Here is a 15,572-nt window from a genome sequence, read left to right on the forward strand (position 1 = left end):
TCTTCTTGCGTCCCCATCTCCTTGCCAATTATGATCATTAGGAGTGAAGTTATTTAGTAAGAGTTGTATTTCACTATACGGCCTCGCCATGCAACTACCCCCACAAGCTGAATCAAGATTCATCTTTGATGCCTCGTCTAGCCCATCAACAAAAGTGTGACCCAATACCTCATCAGTCTGACAATGATGCGGGCAGTCTCTGAGTAGCTTCGTGTATCTTTTCCAAGCTTGACGAAGTCTCTCGCCATCCCGTTGTTGGAACCCAAGAATTTGGCTCCTCAGCAATTTTGTCTTCTTAGTAGGGAAAAACTTGATTAGGAATTTCCTTGCTAAATCATCCCAAGTGTGGATTGAGTTCGCGGGCTCCTTTTGCAACCGTTCCTTAGCTTCCCCCAACAATGAAAAGGGAAATAGTGTCAGCCTGACAGAGTCCTTGGAAACGTTCGGAGAATTGTAAGTGTCCGTAATTTTCAAGAAGTTCTGAATGTGCCTCTGCGGGTCTTCATGAGATAGACCCACATATTGCCCTGTGGACTGAATCAGTTGTACCATGTACTGTTTGAGTTCAAAAAGCCCCATGATATCAGGCTTCACGATAGCCTGAGTCATATTAGCAAGATTGGGCCTTGCGGCTTCTATCACCGGACGCTCCTCATTACCTGCCATCTCTATTGGATGTGGTTGAACTACGATGTCCAACTCTCTTTCTATTCTCGTTCTAGCTTCGACTTCCCTCCTCACTCTATGAAGTGTTCGTTCAATTTCTGGATCAAAAGGAAGGAGGTTGTTTGCACTTCTACTCCTCCGCATTCAAGAGAAGATCCTGCGTTAACACAAACAAGGCAAACTGAAAATTAAAACTTGAACAAATAAGTAATAAAAGCTTAACTCAGTCAAGTAGCTAATTTCTATGTCCCCGGCAATGGCGCCAAAAACTTGTTGCGACCAAACACACTCACGCAAGTATACGTGGTCGTCAAGTAATAGAGTAGTGAATAAAGTATCGTTCCCACGAAAACTTATGATTAACTTTTGACTAATTCAAACTCAAATAGCTTATTGATTCAAGCGATTTCTTATAAAATAAATAATTTTCTAATTTACTACCTAAAAACTATCAAGTAATGAAATACTAGAAATCAACACAACACTTAAATAGTTTTGAATAACAATCAATAGGAGATAATTTTTCAGGGTCACGGGTTATCTAACAATCATGTTGCATTCTTAGCTTAAAATAACTAATTGATTTATCTGGATTGTGGATTGACAGGGTTGATATTACTCATAAGAATCTGTCGAGTCCTTACTCGCCTATTTAAGCCAACTTAATACCTATATGTCTATGGAATTAAGATTAACAAGAACGTATTCACAATTTCTGTATTGCAACCGAGCAAGGCAATTAGGTATATGTCTATCCTAACTGCGAATCCGTTCCCCGATGCCCGGATTTAAGAACTTACTCTATTTAGTTCTATATGCAATCTAGAGTTCCCACTTTCGAGTTCAACTCTAGATTCGTAGATAGTATTTCACTGTTAGCTGCTCAGCAAAATAATTAAAAACAGAATTAAATAAACAACCCAATATGATCAAATCAACTTCGTCAAATTAAACTTCAAACATCAACATTCATGTATACCCATGACCCTAGAACAATAGGTTTCTTAGCCACTCATGTTCATACAATCATCAAAAATAATGTTTTCAAACATAAAATCAATGAATACTAGGAAAGGGATGGAAGAATTGATCAAATCCTTGCTTCCGAGTGTTTGGCGCCTCCCTCCTCTCTCTAAATCACATCCTCCCCTCAAAAATAGGTTTAGGTTGGCTTTTATATGAGTTGGGGTCGTCTAAGGGTCGAAATAACCGAGTCCCAGTCGAAAAAGGACACTTTCCCGTCTTGAGCGTCCAGGGCAGCATGGGGCGCTGGCCCTGGCGCTCAAACATTTTGGCTTCTGTAAATTGCGCCACAGCCAGCACCCCACGCTGGCTGTGGCCCTCAAATCTCTCTTTTTGCGATTTTGTCCCGATTTTGCTCCAATTCGCGCCCTTTCGTCCCAAATTGCATCCGAATAATTCCTACACATAGAAATACCAAAATTTAGCACAAATAATCATATTAAACATCTCAAATCGTCGATACATGAGTAAAATGTGAGGCGATATATATCAAAATATGCATACATTAAGCAGATTATCAACAAGTTTAAATAAGGTAAAAATCCCTTCCTCCTAGTAAAACACGATATGCAGTTGATATCAGGCGTGATTCGCGCCGTAATATCCAGTTGATAGCGGATATTCCGACTTCTCGTTCGTCCACTCTAACTGTCTTCCCTTTAACCTCGATTCTTGGTTTTGATTGAGCTTGATTCTTCCCTTGTTTGGCCATACCTGATCCTTGATGTGTCATTCGTACCCCCGGGCTCTGAACTGTGGGCACCCTCGGCTTTACCCAAGCCGACGTCGAACCACGTTGTCTTTCATTTCTTCATCAGGAAATTGAGGGTAACTTTATTTTCGATTTTACCCATACACAGATAGTCCCATCACCTATCGGAGAGTAGATTTATAGGAATGGCCTTCTTGCGTACGCTATAAGCAAGTTGACAAACTGAAACATCCCATCAGTCGCGTCGCTCTGACTTCGGACACGTGTCAGCCGCCGGTTGACCACCCTCGGTAGTTACTGAATTCGAAATGTCACGTATTCATTATTTCTTCCCTTTAAAAGCTCTGGTTTCCTTTTTTCACTTTTTTACTTTTTGATTTCGAACCTTCATGAGTTACCCTCGAATTTTTTATCTACTCATCAATCCTTCAAATCTTCATAAGTTGTTCTTCTCATCTTCATATCTTCATCCCTTTTCTTCAATCCTTCATATTTTACCTTCAAACTTTTATACCAAATCTTCAAACCTTCATACCAACCTTCAAATATTCATATTTCTAAGACTTCAAAGATGGTTCCCCAAAATACTGGACCTTCGACTTCTACCTTGGCCACAGGCACCGAGGCAACCCTTTTGGTAGTAGCCCAGAACCTCCTCTCACTGAATTTATCCCCGGAGACTGCTCCATAGATAATGACTTCAAGATCGAAAAAGTCTCCAAACAAGGAGACCGAGGTGAGGAGGCGTGGAGGTATGCCTTCTCCATCACTGAGGAGACGCTCTAAGTGGTCCGAGAGGACTGCAAATGGGAAGGCAAAAATATAGTCGTTCCCAGTCTTGATGAGTATATCACGATGCACGTGGAAGGGTACTTAAGTGTTTACACATATCACTTCACGTTCGGTTCTGTGGATACGGTGGTCCTTAATTTTGTAAGAGGTATGAAATCTGGCTCGGGAAAATGCACCCGTATTTTTGGAGGATCGTGACCCTTCTCCGTCACTTTGCTAACAACACGGAGGAGCCTCGGTTCATGATTGACCATCTGCTCTGAGTTTATAGCCCCCGAATCTTCCGAGGGGGTTAATCAAGCTCGTCCGACGAGCAAAGAAGACTCCCTTCTCTTCCATGGACGAGGATAAGGACCGAAGCAGGCAGGGAAGGCTTGTTCGGATAAAGACCGAAGATCTCATTCCTAGAGGTGAATATCAATACATAATGCATTGTTGAACATAGCTAACATCTTATGAGTATAATAATTGAAGCTAAATAAGTGAAATGACACATTTCAAGGTAGAGACAATTATATATAGCTCCTATGGAAGTACGTACACTTGCAATGGGAGAAAGAAAGAATATTACTTTCACTTGCATGATACAATCCTATATATGGTTCGAGGTAGCTATCGTTTTACTGGTTCGGCCGAAAGTAAAACTTCCACTTGCATGACACAACCCTATGGTCTAGGGCAGAGCTACAGATCAACTTAAGGGTTCGGCAGAATCTAATAATTTTAGCCTAGACCTTGTATTTATATTAAAAATTTTACTTTAAAAAGGGAATTCCGGTGTACTAAGATCCCTCTATGCACGGGATCCGGGAAGGGGCGGGCCATAAGGATATATTGTACGCAGCCTTATTCTGTATTTCTGCAGGATGCTGCAAAAATTTCACTTAATATATATAAATAATTATCAAGAATCTAGAACCCATGAACTCAAAATCCTGGCTCCTCCTGTGTCTATGGTTCATGTATTCTCCAATTCTAAGTCGTGTCAAAAGCAAAATGGCAGTCATTTCATTTGTGTTTTTTGGGGTTAACATCACCATAAAAGCCTAAAAAATAGGTTGATTCGAGTGATCGCTCCCAACCCCTCTTCCATTTATAAAAGCAAAAAAGCCCTTGTTTACGCTATTATGCTTAATGTCCTTGCAAAGAACTTGAAATATTTCACGAAATTTTCAACCATTACGATGTGGCTTCCACTTTCATGTATGATTAAATCACATTGCACTTTCGATGGTAATGAAAAAACTCAAACGACATATAGCTCTAATAATACTAGAAAAAGTTAGTCGACTCGGAAAATATCCACTTAATTTCCCAACATGCTCAAAGAAAGAAGATAGATCGGTTAAAGAAAAATAAGGTATAACGGGCTCTCCACTATTACTCACTAAAAAATGCTATTATGTCCTCCCCACACGCCAAGTTAACTTATTATTATAAATAAAATGATCATCAGACTTTCAGGACAATTTCCAAGTCCATTCATTTTGAAAGAGAGTACAATATCTTTTTATCCTCCATAACGGGAAATCTCCCACTATATATTGGTCATTATCTCTGATATGATTAAGCGTATATAAAAGTGGCGGACCCAAAATTTTGTACAAGCGGGTTCAATAAATAAAGATATTAATTGACAATTGGGATAGTACCCGGCACAATAGGAGAGATTTATGCAACACTTTTTTTTTTCTTTTTGTTTAATAATGCTACCACAAAATGAAAATTTTATTTTAATAAAGTTGTATTTACAAAAAAAAAAAAAAAAAAAAAAGACAACAAGAAAAAGAGATACATAAAAACTAATAGAAACTAAGTATAAGATAAGAGGACTTATAAAATAAACTAACAATTATAGTGTAACACAGTAAATAATTTAGCATAAACTAATTTAAGATTAACTAAAAAAATAATAATATCAATTGTTGCAATTACATATTTTATCAAAATTTATGTAAGAACTTTCTAGATAATTTTGGTTTCTTGAAGTAAATAGATGATATAATGTAATTCTTACTATTTGATTTGAGTAAAAACATCAAATTTAAACTAAAATAGAAAACAAAGATTAGAAAAAGAAACACATGAAGTAGGAGGAAAATAAACTAACGGAGCTTGCGTTAGTATTGATGGTTGTATGTCCACACGTGGAAAATATATGTGACAAAATTACAAAATCAAGAACGAACAATAGCTGCAGTTGCGTCGAACACTCGACATCCGAGAACCTTTGAACCCACTAAAACCATTTTTACAAGGTTTGAACTTTGTTCAAGTGGGTTCAGTAATAACAATATATCCAAAGTTGCAGAATATAACCTATATAAAATACTAAAATTTTCCGACGAAGCGGATTCATATGAACCCTCTTGGACCTATGTGGGTCTGCCCCTGATATATAACCTTCAATTATTGAGACAGATATTTCATCTAACTTTTGAAAGAACCGGTTGAACAATACTTAAAGTAATACGTTTATTTATATTTTAGTTTCCCACCTAGTGTTTGGTATCCCTGTGGGCCTGACTAACTCGGATTTATGCAAGGAAGTCTTATTTTATGGGTAAAGAGCTCCCTACCAATGTAACTTCATACCCAGGGATCAAACCCGAAATATCTGATTGAGGATGGATCAATACTTACCATGCTTCTTAGGGGTGTACATGGACCGGATTGGTTCGATTTTTATCAACATCAAACCAAACCAACTATATTTCGGTTTGGATTGGTTTGGTTTTGTCGGATTTTTCAGATTTTTTGTTACATGAATATTATTTCAATCTTACTTTGTTAAAGTTTTGATAAGTAAATACATTATATGCTTAGTAAAAATTAAAAAAAAAAAAAAAAAGGGACAAACATATGATCTATAAAAATATTCTTATGGGAAAATTTTCTTAGTAACACATGATAGTTATTTTCTTAGTCATTTAACAATAATATTTCGTTGATGTACACTTTCAGGATTAACTGTATTTAATAATTAAATTTAATAATCAATATGATATCTAAATAATAATATATTCTATTTAATTTTATTTATCGAAATACCATTTCAAATTCGAAAAAGATATAAGAATTTAATAGACCTTGACATATGAATATGAAAGAACAAAGAGACTAACGTATTTCAATAACACTTGATAAGAAAGTGATTACACAATCCATTATTTAAATCGTATTTCTATTAAATATTACATCACATAAGAGAATCTCAAATATTTCTAGACATTTTAAAAGAAAATTCTATATATTGTCATAAAAGTATATATAAAAATTATATATTTATATGTCAATTTGGTTCAGGATTTTTACTCAATATCAAATCAAATCAAGCCAAACCTAATCGGGGGTTTTAATCGATTGGTTTGACTTCTCGGTTTGATGCAATTTTCCGGTTCAGTTTGAACACCCCGCTAAGGGTGTTCGCTGGTCGGTACGGTACAATATTTAGATATTTCGGCTCGGTATTTTTGGTATTCGGTTTTCTAAAATGCTAAATCAATATCGTACCTAATTAAATTCGGTATGGTTCGGCTTTTCTCCTTTCGGTTTTGATTTATTCGGTACGGTATCTTCGGTTTGTTCGGCTTCAATATTAACTAGTGTATAGAACCATAGACTGTAATATTTTTAATTAAAGTGCTCACAAATATAATAATAAAAAAATTTTAAGCACTGTTGATAAAAATTTGTCCAAAACCAGCAAGTATCAATCCATCGAGAGAAAAAAAGTACATAAAGGAATAAATTTAATCATTAAAAATATCTTATTACTTGCTTAGAGCTCATTCCTTAACTTAAAGAATACAAGAAGGACTAATCCAATAGATGCAATTCAATACACGAGAAAAAACACCCCAAAATCATAAAAGTATTATGTTAAGCTGTTTGGCATCCTAGAGAATAAGAGGCAAAATCTTTAGCCTACATTGTTCCTCAATTTTCTTAAAGAAGTACATAAGCATTACTACCAGCCTCAAAGAAAAGTATTATGTAACTTAGTATGATATAGGAGTAATTAATAAGATGTGTATTTTGTAACTTATTATATATTTCAATACGGTATCAGTATTTTGATATCATTTTTTTAAATACCAAATACCATACCTAATATCAAATTTTAAAAAATATTAAACCAAATACCTTACCAAATACCAAAATGTCGAATACCAAATATAAAAAAATTTGGTTTAATTTCGGTACGGTAATTTGGTATTTACCAATATTATGTACAGCCCTACACCCCGCTACTATAACCTTTAGTGATTTTACGTTCATATTTTATGACGAGCTATCAAGATTCAATCTACAATAAGCGCCATGATGAGGGCGTAACTTGTACCTGGTGTGTGTAATAGCTGCAACTTAGCCCAACATTTTCGACTTGCAACATGGTGAAAAACCAATAAAATTTCAACAGACCGATATATACTATAATATATATATTTTTTTTTAATTCATTTTATAAAAACCTAAAGGTTGATCCATCAAATTTAAATTTTCAATCCGTCTCTACTAAAGAAAACCGATAATGTAAAAGTTTACTACAAGTTTGGTGTGTATGAGTTAAATCCGTTCATTTTATCCATCCATAATGAAATCATTCCCGTGTGACCCGTGCAATCCAACAATGGTAGCATGTGCAGCAGTATCCTTTTAATTTGGGAAAATGTTCTTCAAATTATAGGACCCATCCATTTTTTGTCCCCACAAAGGTATAATTTTGTTACAATAAGACATGTTTCATATTCTAAAATTCAACCTTATCAGTCAAATCCATGCCAATTAAGTGGAATCTTCAACTTATAGCAGAATGGTTCAGCTTGCACCCTTGTCAACTCAAAGCTGGGATCAGTACCCTACAGGCTATAAAGAAGCTAAGACTAATTCTGTGATGGTACTGAAGCTAAGCTGCATAACCAATGACTGTACCAAAATAGCATTTGAAATCTTGAAAAAACAACTATCCTTCCTTTCACAAGACATAAAGGTGAAAATACATGGTAATGCCTAATTCTTCTTTTGCACACAATATTTTTTTATATTGCTCCAATTCTCAAAAAATGTTATTATACACGTGTCACATTTTTTCAAAAATACAAGTTTTATCCCAAAAAGGGTTAATGAAGTTTAGTAGTAACTTATAAACCATGACTATTTAATGACACAACAATGATTGATCATTCAACTTAATTAATAAAATGAAACCGAGTTAAATTACATTAAAATTATTAGTTATTTTTCAACAAGAAATGTTGCCATCAGTACCTCTGAATCCTAAAAATTATGTGATAACGAATCAACATCTAGATCCACACTCGCAATGGCAGAGCCACAGTCAATCAAGGGATGTCACGCCGAAAAATTACATGGTATTGCTAGATAAAAATTTATGTTTTATATATATTTAGTATATGTTGACTCCTTTTGATTTTTTGGTGTATTTAATTTTTTATGTTTTGACACCCCTTAATAAAAATTCTGGCTCTATCACTGCACACCCGTGTCGGATAGTCGCATCTGTATCCGAGCAACATAGGTACTTTCATATTGATAAGTCACTAGATACTCTTCTAGCTAGTTGCCTACTTATAAAATACTGGACTATGATCATTTTCCACAAGCTGTGGAATCAAAACATGGTGCAAAGTCTCAAGGGAATGGAGAAGGGAGGATCTTTTATAAGGGATGAAAATGAGCCAAGAGACACTTACAAAATTGCATATATAATCCATTTCTTGCTAGGTGCAGGCAATTTGTTGCCTTGGAATGCCTTAATAACTGCTGTTGATTATTTTGGCTATCTTTATCCAACCAAACATGTTGAAAAGGTTTTCTCTGTTGCATACATGACTTCCTCTGTCTTGATTCTTGTTTTGATGTTGAGTTGGACCAAATGGAACCAAACAATGAGCCTAAGATTGAGATTGAATCTTGGGTTTTCAATGTTTGTTCTTTCTTTAATAGTAACTCCAATTATAGAGTGGACTAATTCGCACCGAAATGGTATAAATGTGGAATCAAATGCAGCTTATTTTGTGGTTGTTGCATCAGTTGTTATATGTGGTTTAGCTGATGGTTTAATTGGAGGAAGCTTAATTGGCTCGGCTGGTAAGTTACCAAAACAATACATGCAGGCAATTTTTGCTGGAACTGCTTCTTCAGGTAAAGTCCTGTGAAATTCCTTACAAAATTGGACATATTAGCCAAATTTGAATTTGACATTTTCTTTTGGAAAAAGGGTCTACTTTACGAAATATCTTGAACTTATCTTATGTTATACTTTGAAGTCATTCATATTATTGTCACTAGCAAATCATCTTGTATTTTCGTTTGATCCTAACAGAGCTCCAACCTGAAGTATAACAGAGGGTAACTTGAAAGTATAGTCAAAAGAAGCTAAGAGGGATAAATTTGAACTTTTCCCCCCGAAGTATTTTGACATGTGGAATCCACCCGTCTATGTTGAAGCCTAGGAAATATATTAGACAGTTTACAAATATCATAGCTCAAGCTTAAAACTTCAACTTGCCTTTTCTTCTAGGAAAATGGTCAAATTAAGAAATATCTTGGGTTTCTTCTCTATTATACTTTGAATCCATTCATATTCTTGCCATTAGTAAATTGTCTCGCATTTGTACTTGACCCTAGCAGAGCTTCAACCTGAAGTAAAATGGAGGGTATTTGGACCTTTTAGTATTTTTGACATGTGGAATCCACCCAATCCATGCTGGAGGCCCGATCTAGAAAATATATAAAACAATTTTCTAGTAGCAAAGATATGAATGACCCCAAACTATAGCAGATAATAAAATTAGGATATTTCGTATATTAGAGAAGTAAATTTTGGACCTTTTTCCTTTTCTTTTCGTATCTTGAACTTGATTAGTTTGCTTAATCAATGTTTTTTTTATTCAAATGCCAACAGGTGTTTTAATTTCCATATTAAGGATTATAACAAAGGTGTCACTCCCACATACTCCACAAGGTCTCAAGACAAGTGCTCATTTGTATTTCATAATCAGCACAGCAATTTTGATAGGTTGCATTATCTGCTGCAACATGTTATATAAGCTGCCAGTAATGCAGCCACATTACACACTTGTTCAAGATAATTGCTTACCATGCTCAAGACATAAATTCCAGGATATGGCAAGAAGTATAAGATGGCCAGCATTTGGTATTTTCGCGATTTATACGGTTACTTTGTCCATTTTTCCAGGGTTCTTGGCAGAAAATCTTGAATCAAAGTTGCTCAAAGATTGGTATCCCATTTTGCTGATTACAGTTTACAACCTGTCGGATTTCGCGGGGAAATCTTTCACTGCAGTATATGTTCTGAAAAGCATTGGAAAGGCTACTTGGTTTTGTATTGCTAGGCTAATTTTCTACCCTTTGTTTACTGCTTGTCTACATGGTCCTAAATCGTTAAAAAATGAAGTACCGATTATTTTTCTAACGACGATGCTCGGGCTGACCAATGGATACTTGACAAGTGTCATCATGATTCTTGCTCCTAAGTCAGTTCCAACTTCTGAAGCTGAAATAGCTGCAATTGTTATGGCTGTTTCATTAGGGATGGGATTAATGGCTGGTTCTGTTCTTGGTTGGTTCTGGATTATTTGAACTAAATTATTAGCCATTTAGGCAAGGCTTATTTGTAGCAATAAGTAGAACTATAACTTAAAATTCAGAAATCTTGTGTTCTGAACATTGTATTTATGCTTTAAAAATTTGTGAAATGCATTGTGTTCATCATCCTGATTTTAGCATTTTGTGATGCAGAAAACAATATAAGTTCTGAATCAGACTCCCAAAAAAGTTATTAATTGATGCATTTTGCATTCGAAAACCATGCTATAAATTGAGACCAACCACAAGAAGATGTAAAATTGTCAAATATAAAAGAGCAATATTAACATCAACTCATCTAGCATAGTTGGCAGCATTTTTTAGTCTCAAAAGATTAACTAATTTTCTGCCCATTCAAGAACCTGAAGTTGTGAGGACCAGAGCTAACACGAAAGTCAAGCTGCCTCTTATCTCTCGGGCTGTATACGGTCAAAATCGAGTTTGCCCTTCGTATAATTAGTCAAGATTGGAACATAATGGACTGAGGATCGTCATTATATTTTCGAGATATCATGTGAAGCCGGGTTATCGAGCTCAAGACCCAGACTGATCGATATCGAGCTCGAGTCAATATCGAGTTCGAGTCAATATTGAGCTCGGATCAATATCGAGTTATGATATGAAGTGGTGTTATCAAGCTCGAGAGCCAAAGACCGATCAATACCGAAATCCAAGACCGACCAAGATTGAACTAAGGAACAAAAGGCCGTTGTAGCCGCACTAGGGGAGAGAATCTCGCCGGGAATTAAAGAAAAGCTATTTAACTAATCTATCATGAGATCCCCACTATGTATTTTTAAATCCAAAGTAGGATTCCTCCACTATATCAAGAGTGACTATCATTTATGTAAGGGGCATTCGACATTCGACATCCATACATTCATACACTCTCACATTTCAGAGATTATTGAGATTCACACGCATATAGTAAATATTATCCTTTTTAAGCTTTGTACATTGGTTCATCTTGTTCATCTATAAATCACTCTCTACTCAATTTGGGTTTGTATCTATCCTTTCTTTTACAGTCGATATTCGATACATTTTTACTTATTTTCCCAATTTGTACCAAGTTATACTACGTATACTTAGAACTACGCATAAATTCAACTATATCCGTTTTTCGGGTAAACAGTTTGGCGCCCACCGTGGGGCTAATGATAACAGTGGTTGTTTGGTACGAATCTCTGCAAAACACACCATTTTACACTTGCTCTCAAAAGTGTCTTTGATTTCAGGTTAAAAACAACGAACTCTCAATCAATGGCCCTACTTATCGACAACGAAGTTGGCCTTCAAAATGAGAACAACATCCTGATGACCGGGGGATGAAAGGCCACACGTAGATCCCGTTGGAGCTCGGGACATATATCCAATTGACGTTAATTCATATGTGGCCATCGAGGCAAACCAACTTTCCGACCCCGAAAACAGCATTCATGGTGGAACTCGATCTGCAGTTCAAAATACTCAAAATGCTGGAGAAGATGGGATCAACCTGCGTATGATTTTTGAAATGTTGCAATCTCAATAAGTAGCGATAGCTCAGTTGTAGAGCCAAACCCAGACACCGAGAAGGGCCGAGCCCGGTCCACCCCGAGAAGTCACCCATGAAACGAGGCCAGCTGTAGTAAGATCAAATGAACAAGAATCGGGGACTAATCCCGAAATTTTTAAGATGTGAGAGGAACTGACAAAATGAATTGAGTGAGGAGAAAAGAGGATTGAAGCAAACGACAAAAAAGTAAGAAACTTATAACTCCAGGGTTGATTAGATCCTAGGGGAACCACCGGTATTGAAGGACTTGGATTCCAAAAAATTCGTATAAAAGCCTTTTCCCCCGAGCACGACTCCTAAATCGATTCCCAAGAAGTTTCGGAAACATGTCACCTCTTATACATGTGCCATTAAAGGGAATGATCTAGAAGACGACGGGATTGAATCAGTACTGTTGAAGAAGTTCGGGGAAACCCTGTCAAATGGGGCAATGATATGGTATCATAATTTACTATCTAACTCTATCGATTCTTTTGTTATGGTTGCAGATTCTTTCGTAATAGTACACGCCGGAGCCATAAAGGGTGAGACCAGGAAGTCGAATCTTTTCAAGGTAAGGCAAAAAGATAACGAGATGCTAAGAGAGTTCGTATCTCGTTTCCATATGGAACGAATGGATCTACCACCTGTCACGGACGACTGGGCTGTTCAAGCTTTCACTCAAGGACTGAACGAATGAAGCTCGATGGCTTCACGGCAGTTGAAGCAGAACTTGATCGAGTACCCGGCTGTTACCTGGGCCGATGTACACAATCGATATCAGAGTTGAAGACAACTAGTTGGGTTCTAGGTCCATTATTAAAAGGGACATCGACCGAGAACCAAGGTCGAACAAGGATCGATATCGGCCGTATAACGGAGATCGTAAGGGTAGCGAACCTACACGCAACTTCGTACGAGGCGAAAGGAGAAGTGATTGAGGCCAAGGGTTTTGGGGGCTGATGAAAAGGAATGGGATCGACAGGAATACTGGACCTAAGGAAGCACCGCGATTATCAAAATATAACTTCAACATCGATGCATCCTCCATCGTGTCAGCTATCGAACGTATCAAAGATACTAAGTGGCCTCGACCTCTGCAGTCCGATCCAGCTCAGAGAAATCCCAATCAAATGTGCAAGTATCATGGCACCCATGGCCACATAACCGAAAACTACAGGCAGTCGAGAGAGGAGGTAGTTCGTTTATTCAATGAAGGGCACCTTCGAGAATTTTTAAGTGACCGGGTCAGAAACCATTTCAAAAACAAAGATTGCAATAGACAAAACGAACAAGAAGAGCCACAACACATCATCCACATGATCATCGGAGGGATCGATGTCCCCAGGGGCCGATGCTTAAACGCACTAAGATGTCTAATGTAAGAGATAAGCGATCTCGGACTCAGGATTACATACCTAAAGGAACCTTGTTCTTTAGTGACGAAGACACGGAAAGAATCATGCAACCCCATAACGATGCATTGGTAATATCTGTACTTATAAATAAAACTCAAGTTAAGCGTGTGTTAATTGATCCAGGTAGTTCGGCCAACATCATTCGATCAAAGGTCGTCGAGCAACTCGGTCTACAAGATCAGGTCATGCCCGCTACCCTGGTACTGAACGGATTTAATATGGCGTGTGAAACTACTAAGGGCGAGATAATCTTGCCAGTAAACGTGGTCGGGATCATCCAAGAAACGAAGTTTCCCATAATCGAGGGTGATATGAGATATAACGCCCTATTTGGGAGGCCATGGATCCACAACATGAGGGCAGTGCCCTCGACCCTTCACCAGGTTCTGAAATTCCCAACATCGGAGGGAATCAAAATGGTCTATGAGGAGCAACCGGCCGCAAAAGAAATGTTTGCCATAGATGAAGTGATTCCGATATCTTCACTACCATCGACAAAGGGATCAGAGTCGAAGGGGGAACGGGATACCAAATAACAATCAAAAACGTCAGCCTCGACCCAACTAGAGAATCAGAAGACTGACGAGGATGATGACTATGGGGTGACTGACGAGGATGATGACTATGGGGTCCCTCGATCCTTCGTAGTCCCCGATGATTTCGACGCTACCCAATCAACGTTCGAAGAACTGGAACAAATCACGCTAATCGAACACGGGCTATTGCATCCATTTCCAAGAAGTGATCAACTTATATAAATTGCCAGTTTAAATATTTTTTACACTATCAGTGCAGTTTAATCAAACTCGGTGGCTGCCTTATTTTCTATCTGGTTACTAATTCCACTTGTCATGATACCTTTAGCTATATTTTAGGTGATAATTGATTGTGTAGGGCAGAGATACTGTTAAGACTCGAGAGGATTGTCACAAACTATGAGCGTGTTTGGATTGACTTATTTTAAGTGCGTATTGACTTTTAAGCACTTTTCTAGTTTTTGTAGTATTTGGCAATGATAAAAAGAAAAGTACAAAAATAAGCCAATAGTCAAAAGTTGGGTAAAACCGACTTATAACTTTTGGCTTTTAGCTTATAAGTTACTCCCTCCGTTCACTTTTACGTGTCCACTATACTAAATATATATTTTTATTTTTACTTGTCTACTATACTAAATCAAGAGAAAGACAATCATTTTTTTCCTTGTTTTACCCTTATCATTAACTACTAATTCCCAAAACTTTTGAAAATATTATCATTATTATGGGTAAAATTATAAAATACATATTTCATTTATTGTTTCTTAAGGGGCGTAAAGAGTCAGAAGTGAATAACTAAAAGTGAACAGATGAAGTACTTTTTAAAAGCCAATGCCAATACCATCTATGTCATCAAGACACCCATAGATGGTTGCCGTAGCGAATGTAGCGTACTAGTTATCAGTTCAACCGAATCCAACATTTTTTGCATGGAATATAAATGTATATGTAAGGAATACTTAAATTGTAGTAACAAAGATCCAATATTAAACCCGTAATTTTGGAAGTAGAATGAGCTTTGAGCTGAGAATATTAAGGTTGAATCGATCAAGTTTAAATCTTCAATCTGCATCTGGTCATGGTTGCAGTTCACGGAGCAATCTGTCATGGAAATTATTGAAACAAAGGGCATCTTAGTTTTGCAGCTATACACGGTTCTTTAAAGAATAAAGACAGAATGACAAGATTAAAGCCGAACTCTAGTCTAGTTAGAAAAGAATACTACAATTTATTTGAATGGCCATTGTTTCATT

General features: G+C 36.8%; 1 protein-coding gene across 1 annotated transcript; it reads left to right on the forward strand.

Moving 5' to 3' along the window:
- Positions 1 to 8,767: 8,767 nt before the first annotated feature.
- On the forward strand, positions 8,768 to 10,954 carry LOC104116170 (equilibrative nucleotide transporter 8). Its single transcript, XM_009626971.4, has 2 exons — positions 8,768 to 9,361; positions 10,125 to 10,954. The coding sequence occupies exons 1-2, from the start codon at positions 8,803 to 8,805 to the stop codon at positions 10,820 to 10,822; spliced, it is 1,257 nt and encodes a 418-aa protein (XP_009625266.1). The 5' UTR covers positions 8,768 to 8,802; the 3' UTR covers positions 10,823 to 10,954.
- Positions 10,955 to 15,572: the final 4,618 nt, after the last annotated feature.

This window comes from Nicotiana tomentosiformis, chromosome 11 (genome assembly GCF_000390325.3).
Source record: "Nicotiana tomentosiformis chromosome 11, ASM39032v3, whole genome shotgun sequence".
Lineage (NCBI taxonomy): Eukaryota > Viridiplantae > Streptophyta > Magnoliopsida > Solanales > Solanaceae > Nicotiana > Nicotiana tomentosiformis.

What these genes read in the sequence shown, in the direction of transcription:
- LOC104116170 (XM_009626971.4), top strand. Translation starts at nt 8,803, where the DNA reads ATGATCATTTTCCACAAGCTGTGGAATCAAAACATGGTGCAAAGTCTC. An exon ending in TGCTGGAACTGCTTCTTCAG is followed by an intron (nt 9,362 to 10,124) that starts GTAAAGTCCTGT and finishes AAATGCCAACAG; the next exon opens with GTGTTTTAATTTCCATATTA.